A 22877-nucleotide genomic window follows, 5' to 3' on the forward strand; every position below is an offset into this window, starting at 1 on the left:
GTCCTGCCTATCACTGCAGTATGCATGACACTTGTGAGAAACTGAACTCCACACAGTGTGTGGCCAGCTGTCTCCTAGGAAGGATTGTCTGTTCCAAAGGACTGGGCTGAATTTTGTCCTGTAAAAGTAAAAGGAAACCTTTGCCATAGTAACAGATGATGGGGGATAACAGAGCAATACAAACCCCAAAACTTCCAAGTATGATATGACCAAGCACACAAACAGTTTGGTGGCACAACATTTAGACTGTGGTTCTTGGTAGGGCTAAGTGATTGGATAAGAGAGATGTTGCTAAGCTAAAATTTTAATGATTCACCCATTCCCAGTAGTATAAATGAAGTTAATCAGCATTCTTATGGAAATTTCAGACATGCTTAACTGGAGTGAGATTGTGATTTACACACAGACCATCTTTAGGATAGATAGATCAAGGTGGCATAATCACAATAGGAATGGGTTCACGCTGAAAAACAAACTCAAAACAAATAAGACATAACTCTCCTATTCTACTGAAAGAAGTCCTAATTATATTAATTTTTTACCTACGTTCTGAATATGATGGTGTATTCCTAACAACCTTTGTCTTTTGATTAGGCCAAGCACACAGAATAGAAATAATGTTGCAAGGTAAATAGAACTGTCTTGGCACTACTAATAACAAAAGAAAAAACAGAAATAAAAGGTGCTATCACTTTGTATTCAGAATGTATTTTTCCTATCTAGAAAATCAAAAGTAACATGTAAGAATATCCTGTGGGCATATTTAAAAGCACTAGGCAGTTCATAGTCATTCCTTTTGGTAAAGTGCCCCTGGCTCAATGGAACAAAAACTTTCCTGGCTCAAAATTTTCTTACTGAAGGAGTTAGCAGAATGCTGCTCTTCCTTTTGATTTACTTAAAGACAAAATCAGTTCTACAAGTCCCAATATGCTCCAACAGCTTTCATGTGATAGAATGAGTAAAACAGACTAAGAGTAACCAGGCAGGAGATTTTACTAAGTTAAAATCTAGTAGGAAGCTTTTTCAAAACCAGTTAGATCAGCAGAATTTCAAAATACTAATCTGTATGCAGTGCAGCGTCAATATAAAAGTCTTATGTGTTCATAATTTATGTTTAAACATATCATTATGTACATAAATCTTTACATATTGAGAATTCAGGGCAGAAAACATGTCTATGTATAACTTCTGCAGTAACTCTGGGAGAATGTTAGTTTTGTAGAGATGCTTTAGAAAAAGGTGTTTTATGCAAATTTTCATTTTTATTTTAAACTTTTGTAAGCAGGTAACTGCAATTAGAAATTATTGCTTCCCCTATTGAGGTTGCTGAACTTGTGTAGGAAGGAAGAAACACCCCTATAATCTATAACAGAAGGGCTTAAAATTATTCTGGCAGAAATTCTCATTCCTGCAAACAGGAGCCAGAGAAGGATCAGTAGATCATTTATAGATTATATTCTGTAGATCGTCCAGCCCCAGTTTTTCATGGTAATAAATAATCAGTTGATAGGGAAACAAAAGAGGTAGAAACCAACAAAAGAGAGGAGAGAAAAAGTCAAATATTTCCATACTGGTCTTTTGCCTTTCTCTTCACTCAGTGGAAGATTATGCACTGACTTTTTCCCCTGATTTTGGAAGAGCATTTTAAAAATCACTCTCTTTTCCCTCCCTGTCTTCCCCCCATGCACAGGCTTGTAAGATTGGGGTTTTTTTCAGCTGCTTTTTCTTTGTATTAAAGGTTGAGATGTGAAGTTTCTATTTCCTCATGTTCCTATTTCCTTCTCTTTCTTTTATTTTTCTTTTCCTTATGCTTTATTATTTCATTCTTCATATTCAATACTGTAGGTATTTTGAAAATTCATTCATATACACATATTGACTGTGAGTATTAGAGTTTCTATTTTGCTTTTATGGCTTTTTTGGTTTTGTTTTGAACACTAAATTCTCTTTAATGAGGATTTAAATAAAATTATATTAAACACTTTAGATTTAAAAATGTAAAAAGCAGGACATGTGCTTCTTGCAACACCTCATGGTAGGGCTTGAGTCATCTTTCAGTCATGTGATGAAAGTGATAGAGTAAATTACCTGAAAATGTCAGAAATCTTTTGCATTTACTTGCTAACATTCTTCATTTCTGCAGGAAAAGCAGCTGTTACATCCAGAGTGTAATCTGGGTGCCTTGAGCACATTCTCTATTTATTGCTTCTTTCTTTTTTATGATACCAATGTCATCCACAGATCAGTCTGTGGTACTTTTAGCCACTTCAGGTGCTTTTGGGTGGATTTTCCATTGCTGGGACTTACAGTCCTGTTTGTAAGGGAAAAAAAGCTAGGAGAAAATCTGGTCAGAGGAAATAATATTGTTCATATGCTTCCTTTGTTCTCATAAGGGCTACTTGAGTCAGTATAAAAAGAATTAAAAATTCCTTTTCTCAAAGTATCAGATCATTAGGTGTACTTAATATTTGCTACAAAACGAAAACCTATGAATTTAGAACATTCTACGTCCTTCAGAATTAGAATAGAACTACAGCCTTCAATGCTAACTTTTTCATGGGTATACATTTTTAAATGCTTGATTTAACAGCAGTAATATATAATGCTTGTCATCCCGCATCGATCCTGACTTGTGACAGGATCACTTCTTAGACAGGATAATAAGGTAAAACAAATATAAACATTGCAGTAGAAAGGCCCTGTAATCCATTCCAGAATTATTTGTGCAAAATTTTGCAAACCACAAATAGTATTACAATTACTATTGTACTGAATCACTGTTATCTTGTATTTCCAATGCAACCTTCATAAACTTAACTAATTGTAGACTGTATTAGCCCATGCTTTATTGTTTCTGTCTGTGAATTCCTCAGTTAATTAATTTTTTAACTTCTTCAAATAGACTAGAATTGTAAGTGTAAAAATCTGATCCCCAGAAAATATAAATAATACATGAAGAATAGATGGTACTCACTATATTTAGACCAACAGAGAGTGTGGAAACAAAATGCAAATCAGTTTAATTAGAAAGCAGCCTGTCAGATCAGAAGACAGCTTAAACTGAGTCCAAGACTATTTCTCTGAATCTAATGTTATTTAAGTTGTTGTTGTTAAATATTTATATGCAGTGTAATGTTGAAAATATCCCCAAAAGATTACAGAATGCACTTACACTTCCCCAGGCTCTTGTGGACTAATCACTTCCTTCTTCCATCTGACTGAAGCAAGATGTCAAGAGTAGGGTTTGAGACCTCCAGCATAATCAGGATGGTCTGAAATGATGTGACTCAGGCCCCTGAATGCACAAGGGAGTAGAAGAGAGTTTGTTTTCCTTTCTCTATGCTTCCTGTATAGTCCAGTGCAAACACAGTTTACCTCCTAGCACAAAACATCATCCTTTTCTAAGCATAGATGATAAATGCACAAGTCCTTGCAATTTAAATACTTTGAGATTGGCTCTTCACACCTTTTATTCTTGAATAAAGGAAAAGGTGATTTTGCATTTTGTTATTAGCCGTTCTTTCTATGTTCTATACTGGCACAGCAGCTCTTTGTTATAAGCTTTATTCTCATGATAAGTTCTAAATATGTAAAAAAAATTGAATATAGAATAAGATAAATTTTTAAAAAAGTAGACATATTTTTCAACAGTTTTAAGACTATAAAGCATCTTATCCATGCATTTCTTCAGTTCCTCAAAGCTGATCACAGTGCATTAAATAGTTAAACAGGCAGCATCTCTCTAGCAGATGCAGAGGATTTTTTTCAAAGGTAAAAAGTTAATGAATATGCATTTTATTACTCAGCTGAAAGAAACCCTAGTCTATAGCCAGTAAGTAGCATTATTATGATAGAGAGAAAAAGAGGAGGGATGCATTATAGAATTGCATTGATATGAACAGAAAGAGGGGATACCATGCCTTTTCATCTACTCTTTTTCTTCATTTCCTGAGATTTTTTAACCACTTTAATGAAGAGTCTTTTGTTCCTGTTTTCAAAGGACAAGAAAAATGATGGCTTTGTTCTCTACTTAAACACTGCGCAAGTCTTAACAGAGAAAGCTCCTCTAACTGACATGATTTACTCTCCAACATGCAGAAAATAAAAGCCTTCTTCATTGCCATTATTCAATTATCAATGTACATTTTAAAATGCCCATTGAGAAGCCCCTATGCACAATGTAAAGAAAAAGAGAACAGGTTACATACAAAGATATGACACCAGCCTTTGAACTACCCCTTGAAATATTGAAATGTTCAAAATCTACAAAATTATCATGTAATTTTAAAATAATGAATTGTGAGAAAGAAATACATCAAAATATGAGACTATACATCCCTGATATCCAAAGACACTGAATATTATCCTTCTCAATTCTTGCTACCTGGTACTGTTAATAAGTAAGTGTATTCTGAAAGGTGTTTTAAGTGCCTGAAAATCTATCAAATGAAGACTTTTGTGGGTTGGTCCTGAAGCATAAATTATTTCTCCCTCATTTAATAAAATGACAGGATGAAGTATTCATTAAATATCAGAACTTCTATTAGCTTTATGATAGCGAGCTATGAAGCAACAGCCTGTAGATTTACATATATTAAACTAAATCTAATGAAGCCCATTTAAAAACTTATTGGGAAAAAAGTGAAAAAATTGAAAGAGGAATACTCTTTGACTGAGTATAATATTTGGGCATGATGAAGTTTGAGAACATGGGAGTAAATGTGATAGGAATTGTTGCATCAAGTGGCATGGTTTACTGGAAACACCAGCTGGATCAAGTTTTCTGGATATATATTTGTGTGAGCAAGAAGGTCTGTATTTATGTGACCAGTGTGATTGTCTCAGGAAGCAAATGGCTTTTTTTACTAATATTATGGCTGTTAAGATATAGTTTTCTTGAGTTATTATTTATTCTTATTTGGAATAACAAACATTTCATGTAATATATTCCATGTGATATTTCTTCCCTGTGTTCTTTTCAGGTTCTCCATATAGAGACAAGATCACTATAGCAATTCTTCAGCTGCAGGAAGAAGGCAAGCTCCACATGATGAAAGAGAAATGGTGGAGAGGCAATGGTTGCCCAGAAGAGGAAAGTAAAGAGGCCAGTGCTTTGGGAGTTCAAAATATCGGAGGAATCTTCATCGTGCTGGCAGCAGGATTGGTGCTTTCTGTCTTTGTGGCAGTTGGGGAGTTTTTGTATAAATCAAAAAAAAATGCCCAGTTGGAAAAGGTAAATATTGTCATTACCTGTTTATTTTATATTATGGTCTATTTAAATAATAGTTTGAACATTTTGTGATGTTTAGTGAAATGTAGGTGATGCATAGTTATTGTTTATTCTCGTAGTAAAGTGCTTGTATAACAAAGGATGACAGCAAAATCTCCAAAGTTTTACATTTACAGCTTTTAATTTTTCTTCAATGTGTTTAATTGTAGCCAGATTTCAGGACAAGTGACTATTTCTCCTCTTATTCAAGCCTGAAAAAAGACAGCTTTTTACTCCTGGAAGTTCACTGCAGTTAATTTTATGGATGAAGAAGAAATCTGAAACTGTAATGGGAAACAAATTAATCTCCTACAGATAATTCTGATTTTCAAAAGACAAACTCTTTGTAGCTCAAAGTCAAAGTCTAAAAATGTCTCTATAGAAATGTTCTTTATAGGAGTTTATACTTGCAAAGTTGTCCTGGTAACATCTGGAAAAGAATACATCAACACGATTCTTTTTTTGGTGGGTTTACTACTGATATGTTGTCCTGTAATTTCAAACTGACCCAATATTGAAAATCCTATTGTTAACTTGTTGTGTACTTGCAACTTATACAACCAGAATACTGTAAATGTGCTAAGACTAATAATATATTGAAAAATTTGTAGCTGAAATTATCATTTTTTGCATAATAATTAAATAAATCTTTCTATATGTATGTGCCCATGTCTAAACCTAAAATAAAATACTTTATTTTATTGCTATGGCAAAATCTGAATTTTAAACATTGAGAGAAACTGTTGGATTTTGCTAGGTCTTTTTGATTTTTAATTTGAGGAGATTGTGACCTATGACAATTTTTAAATTTATGTTTAGAAATGTAATTTAATACAATCAGTAGTAAATCCAAAATATATATTTATATTGGTATTTTTCCAGATGATGCTAGTGAACTTTTGTAACTTGAGTCATTACTCAGAAAATTTACTATTTGTTTTTGCTTCTTTTGAGGCAACTTTTTGGTACTCAAGTTTCCTGTTATAAATGTATTGTTAAGAATTTTTTTCTAACACACACTAAGGCAGTGTGAGGTTTCAAGGTCCTAAACACTGTTTGAACATGGGTACATTCATTTATTGTTGAAGGACCCTTTCAGTCCTCTTCTTTACAATACTGCAGGCTAATTCCTTCTGTTAACATACTATTGGAATGTTATGTTTCTGAAATGAATTTGTAAGGAAAAATAATACTGGTTATTTAAGAAACCCATGTAAATATCAATAATTTTTATCCATTCCTAAAATGGATTTGGATCTTATATGAACATCAGTAAAATTTGGTTTAGCTTTTCTGGACTTTTAACACACGCTCAATTAGAAAAATAGGACTGCTTTTATTATAATTTTGTTACGTGAGTTCAGTATTTTACAGGGTGTAAATACATATGTGAAGTAGCAGCATGTTGAAAGTTGAGCATGAGGGGAAGCAAACAGAAACTTTCTAATTAAGGACTTGTTTCCTTTAAGTTCTTTAATTTTTGTGGGGTGAGGGGAGGGGAAAGAGTTCGTTTATGTTTCTTTGATTTGATTTTTTTAAAATTTTTCTTTTGTGGGTTTTTTTTCTCTCTTGTTTGCTCATTAGTGTTGGATAGAGATAACAATGACTGGAGGAATGTGACCTTTCAAAAGCAGTTGTACCAGAAATGTTTAATAATCAAGTATTTAGATACTTTTAAAAGTTAGGAATAAATCTGAAGCAGCTGAGTTGAGCTGAGTCAGGCTTCTCTCCTTTCTTTCCTCCTTGACTCCAATCATTTACCTTCCACCTCCTCCCTGCTGCTCCCAGATACCCTGATATCAGCAACCATTGAAATTTCACTGCAGTTTTATTTATGGAATGAACTTAAGGGGAAGATGATGCTTGCATCCCTACACATGGCCTACCCCAGCATCCCCTCACCCAAAAACTTTCACCCTCACTCTTCTTGCAGCACCCAAAGACTTTCAGAAAGCATCTTCTTTCAACCTCTCCAGGTATAGCAGATCCCCTTTGCCTAGGAGAGAGAGCAACAGCAGCCTAGGGCGAGATGAGGAATCCTGTCAGTCTCTACAAGTCCTGCTGAGATGAGTGAACAATGCAAATAGTGCTGCCTTGGAAATCCTGTGGGATAGAGGAAGCACCTGTTACCACCAGTTTGGTAACATTTGTGGTTTCATCCTTTAGGAATCAGAGCATCATTCTGGCATAGTGTTTGTCAGTACTTGGGAAGATCAAAGGTCATATTAAGAACCAAAGAAACAAAATGAATCAGATAACTTCAGCTGCTGAGTATATGGAGTATCCTGAGATATAAGTAGGCATGAGTGTTTGCTTTTTAGTGTGTACCGAATACTCATTTGTACTTCCAGCAGGGAGGCAACAGAGATTGAAATTGTATAATATAGATATGGAGTTTTAGAATTGTTTATATCATCCTGCTCTTGGAGCTTGCACATAAACAAGACATTGTCTGGTGTGAACCTGTTTGGAGGACCGAAATCTTGAAAGGAATCAAGCTCAGAAAAACAGCAGATAAAATGATGTTAGTCACTAAAATAAAAAATGTTGCATCTTGTAAGAAAAGATGGCTCAAAACATCCATGCCCCTGATGTGTTTAAAAGTCAGAAAGAAACATATGACACCCCTGAGATTTTCTGTGAAACAGATGATTTTATGCCACCTTAACACTTTCCAGACAGAGGGAAATTCCTCTCTTATTGACACCTATCAAAAGGAAAGATAAGACTGGATGTTATCACAGTTATACTGCCAGTCACTGGCACCTTTTAAAGCTAGCTTGCTTGAAAAATAAGTATCCTAAATTACTAACTATTTTCTAGAAAATCCAGTCATTATGAATGTGAAAACAGCTTTATATGGATTAAATTTTGCTGTCATTTCTAGCCATTCAAAACTCATTGAGCCTTCAGCAAGATGGAACTAGGTATGCTTGTGTAAAAATAGCAGATGCAAATTTTACTAATTTTGAATTAAGTACTTCACATAATGTGAATTGAGACACACACCTTAACTATTTGTTAAGAGATGAGGTCATACACTTCTTATAGTAAAAAGTACTAGATTCAGTCTCAACATGTAGTCTCAACTAGATTCAGTCTCAACAACAGTAAGTATACAGCCAACAAACTATATCTGGAGTTACACAATCAAAAATAACATAAACATCAATTAAATTAACCTCTCTGAAATAGTTATTCATTTATAATTTATTATAAAAGCAATAAAAACAATAAGTACATTAATACTTATTTATATTTCACATACGTTTACAGGGAAGAAAAATGTTATTGAACTTTCCCTGTTAAATGATTCACTGCTCAGCTGCACAATTGAGTTGAGAAAGATCAGTGTGGATAATTTATTTCAGAAGACACAATGACTGAGCTCTTGGCAGAACTGGGCCCAAAGCAGGGATCAGTAGCTAGGAATATACACGTGTTACATACAGAACTGTTTTACTTACAACTACAGATTCCATGGAACAAGAAATTCTGAATGCTGAGCTGTGACCTGTATATGAGATTAACTATGTCTTTGGACATGGCACAAATTTATCTGGATGACGCTTGCTTGAAATGAATTGAATACAATAATTTAAAACACTTTCTGCCAAATGTCCAAAACATGTTTTTATAATGTAAGGAGAGCAGGAGCAAGATTTTCTGATCCTAACTGGCTTAGAAATTCATGCAGGTTTGATGAGCTGCAGTGTCTTTAGGTTATGGTACAATTTGATCTTATTAGAAATTAAATGTGGTTTTGCTATGGTTGCTAGTAATTCTGAATTTTCTACCTCACACACATGTTTTAATAATGCCATAACCTGGTGTGTGTTTTGGACTGGATAACTCTTCTAGTCTTGCCTCATACATAGTCTCGCTGTTTCCTTCAGAGAAATGCTGGGAATTGCAGAGCACATATTCTTTTCCATGGCAGAATGTTCATATTCCAGTTAGTGCTGTGGGAAAGGGGAGGAGGAGATGGTAGGTCAGGGGTTGACCTGACTGCATTCTTGCAGAGCAACCACAAGATGGTGCCTTTTAATTTCTGAGAGGGAAATTTAATTGTCACTTTTTAATAAAATTTGTGTTGCAATGCTTACCTATTGTTTAATTGCAGCCTTTCTGAAAATGCTAAAGGCTTGTATTATTTCCCATTGTTTATGATACAAACATCTAATTATGTCATCTACTTGGGAACATGTTATTATCAGACCTTTTTTATCTAGCCAATCTTGACAATAAATGCTCAGTCATTTGCATTTTATAATTGCTTTTGCTGCTGAATGACCTGCTCCCTTATTTTAACAGGCACTCAGAGGGCAGTGAGTAAGCAAGGTTAGAAACAGAAGCCATTTAAAACAATTATGATGTCTTTCCTCTTTTTTTTTAATTGATGTGCATCAATGCATTTTGGGATTATGTCCATTTCACACATTTAGTTTTGTATAGCTCATATTATTATCGGAAATGCCAGTGAAAACATTGACCTTGAAAACCATTATTATTTAGCACAATGTCTTGATGATTCTCAGTTTGAGAATTTATTGACCTTTCCTTTGATTTTGTATGTTCAGGGTTTTTTCTAAGTATGCTCTGAGATTATTTGCATTTTCATACCACCCTTACACAGTGATTAGATACTACTGTAAGAGTCAGTTGTGTGATAGAAACTACATGTGCACTGCTGAAAACATTGGAATGAAATTCGCAGTATTGACAAAGGCAGTGCCATGGACATATAAACCATTGCTTGTTGTCACCGTTGTAAATTGTTGTCCTTGTGCCTGTTCTTGTGAAGGTTTCTTTGGAGAAGGTGACATTGACTGGAGAAGTTACCTGCAAACCTGGTTTTATTGATGTAGTGGTCCCACACCCTTCTCAAGAGGCAAGGAGGGGCCAAGAGTTGATAGGTTGAAGCAGCTGCTGCATTGTGACCATATACAGTTACACATCATCCTGATTTTGCTTCTCTCAAATATGATTTAACTTTTCTCATTTTGTTTACATGGAGTCAGTGTAAATGCTAACAAGAGTTTATCTTCCAAAGTCCCTTTACGATCTATTTGTACTAGGATAAGTTTCATTCATTATGTCTTACAATCCTGCTTTTTAGAATTCATGTCAGCCAAGGGCAAATATATATCTTTTCCTATGTGTTAAGGACTTACAGAAATAACTTAATAATTCCTGAAATATTTTGATTCTTCTTTGTCAGCAGGATGCATAGAAAGTCAGTATTTTAATCTTTGTTAAAATTGTTATTTAACCAAAAATGCAAAATCAAATTTCAATTGTTTTATATGAAAAACTGAAAAGGTTTTAGGATCCTTCTTATTTTACCATAATATTTTATGGTGTGGTGGTTTGGGTTATTTTTCCAAATTTTACTAAATTAGTTGTGACTAAAGAACTTTACTTTCTCAAAATAATGCAGTTATGTCAGTTTTGCTGGAATTCTAAAATATTCCTGATAGTTTAATATCAAAAGCCTTTGAATTTGGGACAGTAATTTATAATAGTTTTGGAACAATACCAAAGTAAATCTCAGCCTAGTGATTTTTTTCCAGGGGGAGACACGTTCAAAAGATTTTAAAGTTGAAAAGCTTGTTCCTCAGGCTACAAGAAACAAAAGGATGTGGACATTCTTGGTAAATTGAAGTAAAAGCTTTGGGATTTATATCCCAAGTAGCTTTTACATGAACTACAGTCAGTGATGTAGTTCTGTATTTTTGTGTCACATTTTTTAATGGAGTAACCTCAGAAATTGTACTTTTGGCTGCTAAAAGCAGCAGCTGGGACGGGTCATGGAAGAAAGTGTTTTTCCAACATAAGCACACTGCATTCTGCAGATATGCTGTTGGAAAATTCGGAACTTCTATCATCCTGTAGTCCCCTGAGCACTGTGTGAGTATCTACAAACTTGTATGGTTGATCTGTGTGTGTGTAGGTGCAGAGACTATGTGAATTTCAGGTATTAATTTTAATTAAATACCCTCTTGGCAACCATGTAAGTATATATTAGAGAATGTTTTCTAAAGGGAGGAATTATTACAAAACCCAACAAATCATAAAAAACCTCCCCAAAACCAAAATCCAATCTACATCTCCAAATATCTTACCAGAAGAAAAAAAGAAGAAGAAAAAAATGGAAAAAACAAGTTACCAACTGTGGCATTTTAAAGTAATTGGCAAACAATAAAATACTAAAACCAAGAATTCTATTTCGGTTTTTGATTGCAGCTCAACCAGTAACTGTTTGGTAATGGATCTTTTTTTCTGAGGTATTTTTAATGTCTTAATTTTTGTCTTTCAAAAAACAACTGAAAATACAGGAGTGTATGTAAAGTTCATAAATACTTAAGTACACAAGCTCAGGAAGTTCACTATAGTTTCATATTCATTCAGTCAAAGGTTATCTGAGTTATGGAATATTTAAAATTTGACAAGAATTTGAAGTTGGACAAAAAAAATTTGGAAACATCTAAATGTTGTTTTCTTTATAGCAAATATGGTTCACTTTCACTTATCAGTAGAAACACATTATATGATTATTTTCTCCTCTGATAAAAATATTTTTTCATTCTAGTAGAAAAAATGTCAGATCTTAAAGCATTTGTGTCTTTCTAATAATTTTTCACTGTCTTCCTCTAAATATTACTGTAGTGTATAATATTTTAATATAAAACATTAAAATTCTGATTTTTAATTGATGAGCTATGCTATAATTAAATGTAGTAGCAAATACAGTTTAGTTCAGCTGATTTATTTACTTTGACTTTTGTATAGGTCAGCAAAATAACATCAAGCGTTTCCTACCACCTTTTAGATTAAGAAAATATCCTTGACATATAATTGCAGAGAAATGGGAGCTAAAACTTTTGATATTATGTGCTGCAATATGGCTGTAACAGTTTCCAAAACAGTAGAAAACCTTGGCATTAAATTAATATTAACAGTCTCTCTCTGTTCAATATGATTTGAGGCCATGCCAGATTTCTCATTGGGTTCATACTGTCACACTGAACTATAAAACTAGTATAAATTTTTACAGTGAATAAAGTGCTGAGGACTTAATCTGAGCAAATTTTGAAAAAAAAAAAAAAGCTGTTTAGAATTCAGGTAAGAAAGGTTATATTTATTTTCTAAAATATCTCTGCAAAATTATTTTCAAATCATGTCATACAAAGCATTTTAATCCAGACAGATTGGTACTGCACAGCATTAATTACATATCATCATCACTTCCTTTCACCATGCTTGGTGATCCACAAACCTGACATGCCTTTGACAAAAAGAATGAATTTGGATGTAGGATCAAAGATGATTCAACAGGTGAATGACCCTTCACAGCCTGTGACTGAGAATTTCAGATCTCCGTGGATTGACTCAGTGCAACCAGGATCACCTCTGCTGAAAGGCAGAAAAATGTCTGCACAGGTGTGGTTGCAAAATACACACCCATTGACATTGCAATGGTTATTGTTCTAAGCCAGTTAGGCAATGCCATATATTCTGTTATTTATTTTCTCAGTGACAGCTACATGGCTGAAGTACTATTAATTGATCTCAGTCCTTGTTGAGTACCTGCCAGTCTTGTGCAGCCATTGTCCAGGGACACAAGACAGCAGTATCATGTTCTGGAAGAAGATCTGGGCTGGTGTCACAAGGTTTACATCAGTGGAAATGATTGCCTCTGACTGAAACACTAATGACAAATAGCACTTATTGCCACTCTGAGTTTGAAAACACAGACCTAAACCTAAAACATGTGAGACAGTCAGCCTTTTCCTGAAGAGGCTGAAGTGAAAAATGAGGATAGAAGATACCTTCTGAGTGCTTGCCTTTGCCTGTCCAGCACAACCCCTGTCTCCCTGGAATTAAATTGCCACCACCCCCCTATTTCAGCCAGGCACTGGAAGCTCAAAATGACTGCACAGTCCTGGTCTGACAATAGAGTAGGACTGTGTTTCATCTGCGTGTCGATGACACCACAGCCCAAATTATTTCATTATCTCCTCAGTGGCCTCATATACATGTTGAAAGGAGAGATGACAGGATGAAACCTTGTGGAATCCTGCATGAGAGAGAGCCCTCGGGGCTGATGAGCAATTGCCCTATGACATCCTCTGGGATTTCTCTGAGAGGAAAGAGTGGAACCACACAAGTGCAATCCCTTCTGCCCCAGCCTAGGTCCACAGGTGAGTCAGAAAAACATCATGGTCAGTGTGATGGCCAGAAAGGCTGCTGGCAGAGCCAAACAAAAACACTTTGAAAAAAGCTTTCTGCACTAATAGAAGCTCCCCATCAACCACAGGAAAGAAGGGTAGCTGTCAGGCTGGAAACAAGGAAAATAGTTTCAGAAGACTTTAAATGAACTCAAGTGTTTCTTTCCTGGAAGTCTCTGTCACCCGCCAGAGAGCGGGTATTTTATTCTGCTAGGAAATAAATTTTACAATTTGAGAGTGGCAGAATTGTTCTTTTGTGGGTGTTTTTTTTGTTTGTTTGTTTGCTTTATATGGGGGTTTTTTTTGACACCAGTTGAAAATTTATTTAAGGCAAGCTGGAATTTTATTGTCCCACAGGGAGACACTTACAATAAGCACCAGAAGTGGCCTGCAGTGAGGTCCTGTATGTCATCTGAGTTCATCTCATAACTCTAAAACTCAGCAAGAAAGAAATTTTCAGCCTGCAGAAAATTGTTTCAGTGTTGTTTTGTTATAGGAAGGGTCAGTCCCATCAGACTTTTTTGATGCTCTCTGTCAAATAGCTACTAAAGTCCTTGAAACAACCAGCATTCTCTTACAGGGTAAAGCACCTCATGCTTCATCAAGCTGACTGGAACTACTCTACTGGTGGTCGTTTTGTAGATACTGTGATGAAAACAAAGCTTTATCTGTGGAATTAAAATTTTCACTTTGCTTGATATTATTGTCTTCATTTGAGTTGGCAGTGAAATTTCTGTTTCATACAAGGGACATGTATTTTGGTCTATAATATATTTTGGTCTGAAAATAACTTCCTAAAATGGTTGCTTGTTCCATTCCCACCAAAACTCCAAATAATTGCTTAATCTAAAACTGAGAACATACTGGTGATATGTTCAGGTAATTGCTGTGAATTTAGTCTGGGGTGTACTTGTGCATTATAATTGCTATGGATTTAAAGTGTACTGCATCAGAAAATGGCAAAATATTTTTAATGTTACTGTATTGAGCATAAATATATATGTATATTATGCCCATGTGCAACCTTTGATCGACAGTCATGCTTAAGAACAGGTATATAACTAAACAACCTAAAAATCTGATCATTACAAGTACATTTCAATTTTGAAATGCTTGTACTCCAACTACTGTGATATATTATTTCACTTTTTCTGTGGTTATTTTCTCTTTAATTGTTCATCTATTTGTGATCCTAAGCCAACATTTTGATAGAATTTATTTTTCTGCCTAGAGGGTTTGACAGATTTTCCACACACATATTTAAAATCCCTGAAGGAGTGGCATAGGAATCAGAAAGTGATTAGGAAGGAGAGTCAGGGTAGGACCGTGCATTCATTCTCAGCTAACTTCAAGACAAAAAGCAGTTTGATTGCTGTGTCCTCCTGGATGCTAGAACAACAACCCATAACAAGACAAGACAGGATTAATGCTGTTACTGCTTTAAGATAATTAAACAAATCTTCAAATAATGTCTGACAGACAAGACTGGAAGTAATGAACTTCTCAGTAAACCTTAGATCCTTCCATTGAATGCTGACATCTTTATATTATGTGCCTAAAAGAAGGGAAAAATATAAACTTGTAATTGGAGACGTTTTAAAATTTAAAACACAGTGAATAATAATCACTTAAATCAGAATGTTTAGAGTGGTGTAGGCATGCCGTTCTTACTTCCCGTTGCTCTTTTTAGGCTGTTGAAAGAAAAATTTATGGTAATAGTCTCATAATTATGCCTCTAAAAAATGCTATTATGATTTCTAAATACCTTTCTAAATTCCCATAAAGCAAAATAATGAAAGCAGTGTGTTATCTACCTTTTATATTAATACACGTGCAAAACCACTTTTATTTTTTCTCACGCAGTAAAGTCATGCATAAGCTGTCTAATCAGCTTGTAAGCAGTGGTAACATTTTGCAAAATTCTCATCTTGATTCTCCATGACTTGTGAGATGTCAACTGTGGCAAAGAATGTCAGAGGTGTCAGTTACTTCTTTATTCACTTTAAGGAGATTAACTTTTTTCAGAATTGTTTTGTGTTCGAAGGGTAAGAACTACAGTTCTGATTAAAATGAACTTCTGTACACTTCTTTTGTAATATTTTATCATGATATGCTGCAACAAAACAGATGCACTTACGTGCACTATGGTTTAGAGAGCTGTATGCTGTCCTTAAATTCTTCTAGCATTTGATTATATCTAAGATGACTTGGAGGCTGCATTTACTTTCTGGCAGCATTTAAGAAAACAACTTAAGGTTTTGTAAGGGTTAGTGAAAAATCGATAAAAACTGATGTTCTTGTAACATGCCTGCAGTGTGGAAGGTAAGTTGGGAGCAAGAGGTTATTTTCTTTGAATTAAATGGAGAGTCTTGTAATATATACTAAAGTGCTCAATTCCATGATGGACAACAGTTTTGAAATGTAGCCTTTCACTTCTGTAAACATTATGTTGTTTTCCCTTAGCAGTTGAACAGCAAGGATCAAGACACTGGATTTTCTTTTGTAAAATCATATATGAAAATGTCTTCTATCTGTCACAAAAAAAATACTCTTGAGGTGCTTCTTGTTTTCATGTCTTATTATTCAAAAAAAACCTGTATCCTCACACTGAAAGAACACAAAGTTTAACAGTATAAAAAATGGAGACTACAGAGATTGGAATTGAAATTAGAGCAAAAAAAAATTAATTTCAATGTAAAAAAGTAAACCATAAATCCTTTGTAAATTTATTGAATATTACTTTTTTGATATGTGTGAAAACTCTTCCTTATATTTCTCAGATAGAACCCAAAGAAGAAAAAATATCTGGATCATGAACTCTTACATAGCCTTGAAATGATATTTTTAAAATATATACTATTTCAGTGAGTGAAATTTGAAACAAGCAAACAAACAAACAGAAGATATGTAGCAATACTCTTAATCAGAAACAATATTTTTATTCCCGTATGCACATACAAGATAAAATAAAAAAATTATAAAAAATAAGTTGAAAACATAGAATGGAAGAATATATAAAATAATTCTCAAAGTTATGGCACCTGCTTTATTAAGACTGTCAGTCATTAAAACATTCCCCTTTTAATAAGTTTTAACATCCAGGTAAAATTCTCAGATAAAATGTGTTGTCAAGTTTCTTGAGATATTATTTTCAGGGTATTTCAGAATTTTGCCATGTATCTTCTCACCTCTTGGATGTTGGTTGTCCATTTCCTACTGGTATTACCTAAAAATTTATACCCTTTTCAGATTTTGCAAAGGTTTTGATGGATTGATTCCCCTTGAAAAGGATCTGTTCTAATTTGGTACTCTTCTTAGACACCTTGGCAAAAAAAAAAGACAAAGAACACAATCTTGAAAGTTTTAAGAGCTAATGCATAATTTTAAAATTTAGAAAGATTTTGTTCCTCAGAATGTTTTAGCTAGGTCTTTAATTCCAGAGGTGAGAGCCATATCATGGCTACAAGTGGTGTAGTGCTGAGTTGCACCATTTACTTCTTAATGTATTCCTATGAAATTCCTGAGTTATATGCTAGGTTCCTCACACAGTGAAAATGCCAAGATCTTCAAGCCTTAGCAATTTAGCCTGTAAGCCATTTGGGAATACTAAATTAAATCTTGCCCTTTTAAAATATTTCAGGGTTAATTTCAATTTCAGAATCATAATAGCAGTTTTGATGTTAAGCAACAGCACTTTATTAGATAAAAGGGAAAATCTAAGAGAACTGAATATTTTCTTTTAAAGCACAGCACAATACGGAGGTATAGTTTTCTGCTTTCTACACAATGGTCAGCAAAGATATCTTATGCATTAAGATCTGACATATTACATTCAAACCATTCAATCAGGAATTTTAGCCACCTCATTCACACAAAGAAAGCTGTCTTGTATGTCAACCCAGTGCACATTGCAGAGTTCACTTCAGCCAAAAATGCCAAACTTTTGGCTCTGAAGGAAATGTACTTGACTGTGAACCAGAGAAATATGCCGCCTTCTCATTTGGATTCACAACTTAAACTTTTCTTAGTTGTAGGTGGTAAAATAATTTCTGCTGTGAGTTGAGTAGGCATTATTGCTTTATTTCAAACAGCAGGAGAAAGAAGTGCTTCAAAGGAAGTATGTCACACCCAGAGTAAGATTATAGTTTCCTTCAATTCCTGCCTGCCCATTTCCTTATTCATGCAAAGTATTAGGGAAGAAGGCATTTGTTCGGGCTTTGTTGGATTCATGCTCAGCTCTAATTCCTAATTAAGACAACTCATATTTGCACATGCTCAAAATGGAATTTTATGTAATACCTTTGAAGTTTTCAGAGAAACAGGAACTACTACTGAAGCCCTTCCTCTGCTGCTGTGTGCTCTCATCCCTAATCTACAGAACAGCTCATGTTTTCCCTGTCTCCCTTTCTCTCCCTATGCCTCTGTTAGCTGCTACCATGCCAAGTGGAACAGGATCAGCAGGCAGCAACTGCAAGTGACCTACAGGTCTAATGCCTCTAGGTTATAGCTCTTTACTGAGACACAAGCTTAAATCTCTCTGGCAGAAGATGCTATTATATTGACATTCTTAAAAGTGACTCATGTTCAGCCATAATTCTCCAGCTGATTGCTGTCTGCACCAAAGAAAAGGATATCTGCCACAGATTCTTCTTTAGCAGTTGTCACACTTTTTAAGGATCGTGGCTTGTTAGGTCCTTTCAGAGCATATCTATTGGACTGATAACCATGCATGGAGAACTGGAATGTGAATTCTAACAGGATCCACAACCAAACCAAGCACCAGTGTGCTTCACAGAATTTCTACTATTGCCAAATGACAAAGCTGTAAATTTTAATGGGGAGAGCTGAGTGTCTTACTGCTTTCAGCCCTGGAGATTGGAAGCTGAATGCAGACTTATATGAATATAGCTTCAATCTAGGTTCTCAGTGAACTAGGTTTGGTGTGTTGTTTAAATATTTTCTCGATCTAATCTCCCAGCTACAGGTTTGTATGATAATGAAGATTTAACATCAATAAATAAAGCAGGATTTTTATTTGAAAGCTAAATGAGACAATTATATGTTGACTACCACTAATCAAACAAAATCAAAAATGGTCATGAGGTAGTTAGAGTAATTCTAGGTGCTTTGACTTTTTTACTTCTTGTTCGATAGGTTGTTTGTTTGTTTTTCATTTGTTCATTTGCCCTTTTTTCCCTGATCATGTCCCTGGACTGGGGATTAGTTATTAAGTGAGAAAAATGCAAAGGGTTAGACCATATCTCAAATTTTCTTTGGCTGAGAGCAGTTGCCAGAGGCTTGGCTTAACATCTCAGCTTCTGGGATGGGTTATTTAGTTAGTGTATTTCTCCATTACCTGGAAAATGTTTAAGTTAAATTATGATGCTGAGCCCAAAAGTGACACCTTTTTTTCTTATTACCATATGTCATTTGATACTCCCATTCTCACACTGAGAGAAGGTTAATTGCTCAGCACACCATTAGCAGTGGAGAATTCAGTCAGACTGAGGGAATAGGAGATATTATTTTACTTTTCAAATTGCTTGCACTGCAAACTGGAAAAAGGACTTTGAGCATTTGATATAAATATGTTAATAAACTTTTTTTAATAATACACTTTTCATGAAGATCAATGAAACTGAATTGCTGTTTTGTTTCTTTTTGCAAACACATAATCTATAAATGATAATCAGTAGTGGTAAAAGTGTTTATATACAGAAGATATTATAGATTATGGAGTAAATATCAGTTTTCAGTAATAGATCTGGATTTTAACAGTATTTAAAGATGAATTCAGGTAAACTCCCTATACTAAAACTTGATGTTTTGTGGAAGAGCTCTCACTTTATTTCCATAGAAATGCAATTATTATTCTGAAATATAAAGTAAGCTAAGGAGATTCTACTGAATGCCTAATAGAAATGTAACATTGGATACTGTACTATAAAGCTAACATGTTGACAGAAAATCTGCTTGAAGTAGTTTTATGTAACATATGCAACTAGACTTAATACCTGCCAGAAAAACAATTGTACCGGCAAGGTGATTTTTACACTGTTTGATAAGTAATTTTAATTATTATTAAATAATAATATGCATTATATTATTTAATATAATATTAAATAATATATAGTGATGCATATAATAAGGCCAGAAATTTGTTTTGAGCTTCAGACTGGAACAAAGCAAAGAATGACAAGTGTGTGCTGGTACAGCAAATCTGCTTCTAGACATTGCAGTTAGTAATTTCTTACAGCTATTTCTTTTTCTTGTTCCTCTGTTTCCCTCTGTAGAGGTCCTTCTGTAGTGCCATGGTAGAGGAGCTAAGGATGTCCCTGAAGTGTCAGCGCCGATTGAAACACAAGCCACAGGCCCCTGTTATTGTGAAAACAGAAGAAGTTATCAACATGCACACATTTAACGACAGAAGGTTGCCAGGCAAAGAAACCATGGCATAGAGCTGGGAAGCCAAATACCCCAAGCACAAACTGTCGTCTTTTTTCCAAACAACTTTGCGAGAATGTTTCCTGTGGAAATATGCAACAAGTGCAAAATAAAATGAGTTACCTCATGCCGCTGTGTCTATGAACTAGAGACTCTGTGATCTCAGCAGTTGCAATGGCCAGACTCGAATCACAAGCATCATGGATCAACCAAGTTATGCAGGGTTACACTGTTTGTCATGGGTTTCCATCATTCTGAATGAATGAATGTTCCATGTGAGTTTTGTGGCTGGTTTCAAATGCAGTCTCAGTGAGAAGTTGCAGGTTCCTTTTGAAGTTCAACAGTTGCCAGAAAAGGGAGAATAAATGCCCAAGATGACACAAACCACAGAAGGAGTCTAGTAAAAGTAATGTCTCAGAACGGTAGTGGAACAAGAAACCATACGTTCTTCTGAACTTCCCAGCACAGAAAAGTTGGTAACTGCTGGTAGACTGAAACTACCATCTGGACAAGGTGATATGATCTTCCTGGACTGAAGAAATGTTAAAAGTGAAGAAACATGAATCCCATGAATAGAAGAATAAATATAAGGATGCTCACCTGTTTTGTTTTTTTTTTTTGTTTGGACTGTTTGTGACACTGAACTAAGTAAATAAATAATAATTATGAAAAAAAAAAAGAATTTAGCTGGGTTGGAACTTTGATCTAAAAAACCAACAAAAATATTTCCAGAATTTTGACCCAATTTTTAGATGAATGAAACTTTCCTTAGTACAAAGGAATGTATCTTACAAACTTTAGATATAAGCAATTGATTTTCTTTTCTATAATTGTGAAAAGAGGGAGGGGGGTGGGAAGCAGTGTATTTCACACATAGAGGGCTTGCATTTTAGCCTGAATGGGTTTTGAAACACTTGTTCCTGCTACTAATTGAACTCAATGGAGCCTGAGCAATTCTCGCTAATGTTGGAAGAGGGATGGGTCACCTAAAAGAAGTGAATGTCAAGAACTTAAAGGAGGACTGCATTTTTCAATACAGTCACAGTACTAAATGAACAATATTCTTGAGCAGTTTTTTTTTTTCAAAAAAAAAAAATGTTCAGGTTTATTTGTGGAAATGCAAGATTTCTATGAAAATAGTTTTTGTATGGAAATTTTTGTAATACTTTTTATCAACAAAATAAGAACATGTGTTTCCATCAGGGGTGTGATGCCAAGCATGAGTGGTAGTGCGTGCGCACCACCAACGTTTGGTGAAAACTATTTTTATCATGAAAAAGGAATCTTAGAAGAGACATATTTTCAAGTTATATAATATAAAAAAAATAGGTGCACTACCACCACTGCTTACCATGCTACACCCCTGGTTTCCACTGAGCTGATAACATGTTGTCATGAACAATTGTGTGTAAATGGTAAAAGACACAGACCTCTTGAACACATTGTGATAGAAGTTAATATGCACTCAGTTTGCTGTTTGAATCCAATGCACAAAATTAAAAAAAAAAAAAAAGAAAAAAAGAAAGCATTAAATTTATGTCAATTTTAGTTGGTTTGGTTTTGCTGCGCGATTTGAGCAACATATGTGCAGTACTTTGTGTCAGTACTGGTACTTAGCTTCAGCTTAGTGCCCTATCCTGATGAGTCTTGCCACTAAATTTGTGACTAGAGAGTTGCTGGGATTTCTGACAGAAGCCATTACAGCACATTGTGATAATATTTGCAGGATTTGGCTCTTAGCTGCTTCAAAGCTAAATTATATGTCCTGAATGTGGTGAGTTCCTGGACATAACATTTTGAAATGCTGCCCTAAAGATGATGAATCTTGCACCTCTGTCTACTGTAAATTTATTCGTATCTCAACAAGAAATGTATAGTATGGACTAGGTAGGAATGTTATGCCAACCAAAAAAGATTATTAAGATGGTCTTTACATGGAAAAAAAAAATTACTTTAACCCCCAAGACCATAAAATATACCCCCAAAACATGGAAATAATCATAAATAATGTCATCGGTGAGTAAAGATGATGGCACAGAAATATAAAATATATAATCCAAACTGTAGAAATTATATCATGAAATTTGGGGGTGAATGGGAGGTTTGTGTCTACTACCCAGTTATCATAAATCTTCATAGAGATTGAGCTGGCCATTTCCATTGTGAGCAGGGACTGAGAAAGCAAATTCTCTTATATTTGTGAGTTTCATCCCCATTTATGTGATAACAAAGAACAGGTTATCTTTGTCTGAAGTATAAAGAAGATAAAAACACTTTAAGCAATTTTTCTGGAAATGAGTAAACGTACATGATTTATATTTAAGTTAATTCTTTAAAACACAAAGGGGAAAAGAGTAACTGTCATAACACAATGAAAACTCCTAATTATGATGGCTTGGAATGGAAAAAATTGGCTATTGCATTTGATTGATGATTTACAATAAAATTTGTAAAATCATGTAATAAAATGCTGTATTATATTCAAACATACTGTTCTTTTCTCCATTGAGGATGTTGACATAAGCAGGATTTCATTCTCACCTTAATGCTCAAGACTAATTCTCATTAAGCTTTTTGTGAGCCAAAGTAACAGTGAATGCAGGATATGTCCCAAATATTTCATTGGGTCAAAGTTCCCCAAGGAACAAAACTTCTGTCATGGAGGTAGCATAGCTTAATTAAGATTTTGGTCAGAATTTCAACCTTCTTTTATTGAGGGAAATAGGGAAATAGGTAAAGTAACTGGAGATTTGTATTAAAGATCAAGACTAGAAATGCATGGCTCCACAGATTGAAAGTAGTAAAATGAGTTTTTTTTCAACAATCATACACTAACTCATGTTGTTACTCTGTTGTGCATTAGTAATTATTTCTGTATTAAGACAGTTACAGAAAATTGACTAATAAAGACCTGACCCCCAAAAGAGTAGAAA

The 22877-nt window shown here is 34.6% G+C and overlaps 1 protein-coding gene across 3 annotated transcripts in view; it reads left to right on the forward strand.

Annotated features, from left to right (window-relative positions):
• The window catches only part of GRIK2 (glutamate ionotropic receptor kainate type subunit 2), a 351000-nt gene extending 330254 nt beyond the window's left edge, over positions 1–20746 (forward strand). Inside the window, exons 15-16 of one of the 3 annotated variants that reach the window (XM_058802832.1) lie at positions 4983–5233; positions 19794–20746. In XM_058802832.1, coding sequence (XP_058658815.1) covers positions 4983–5233; positions 19794–19958 — 416 coding nt within the window. In that variant the 3' untranslated portion in view covers positions 19959–20746. Of the gene's footprint in view, positions 1–4982; positions 5234–5439; positions 5559–19793 lie in introns of those variants that run through there. The other 2 variants (XM_058802833.1, XM_058802834.1) reach the window with 2 other exon arrangements.
• Positions 20747–22877: the final 2131 nt, after the last annotated feature.

The sequence above is a fragment of the Ammospiza caudacuta genome, chromosome 3 (genome assembly GCF_027887145.1).
Source record: "Ammospiza caudacuta isolate bAmmCau1 chromosome 3, bAmmCau1.pri, whole genome shotgun sequence".
Lineage (NCBI taxonomy): Eukaryota > Metazoa > Chordata > Aves > Passeriformes > Passerellidae > Ammospiza > Ammospiza caudacuta.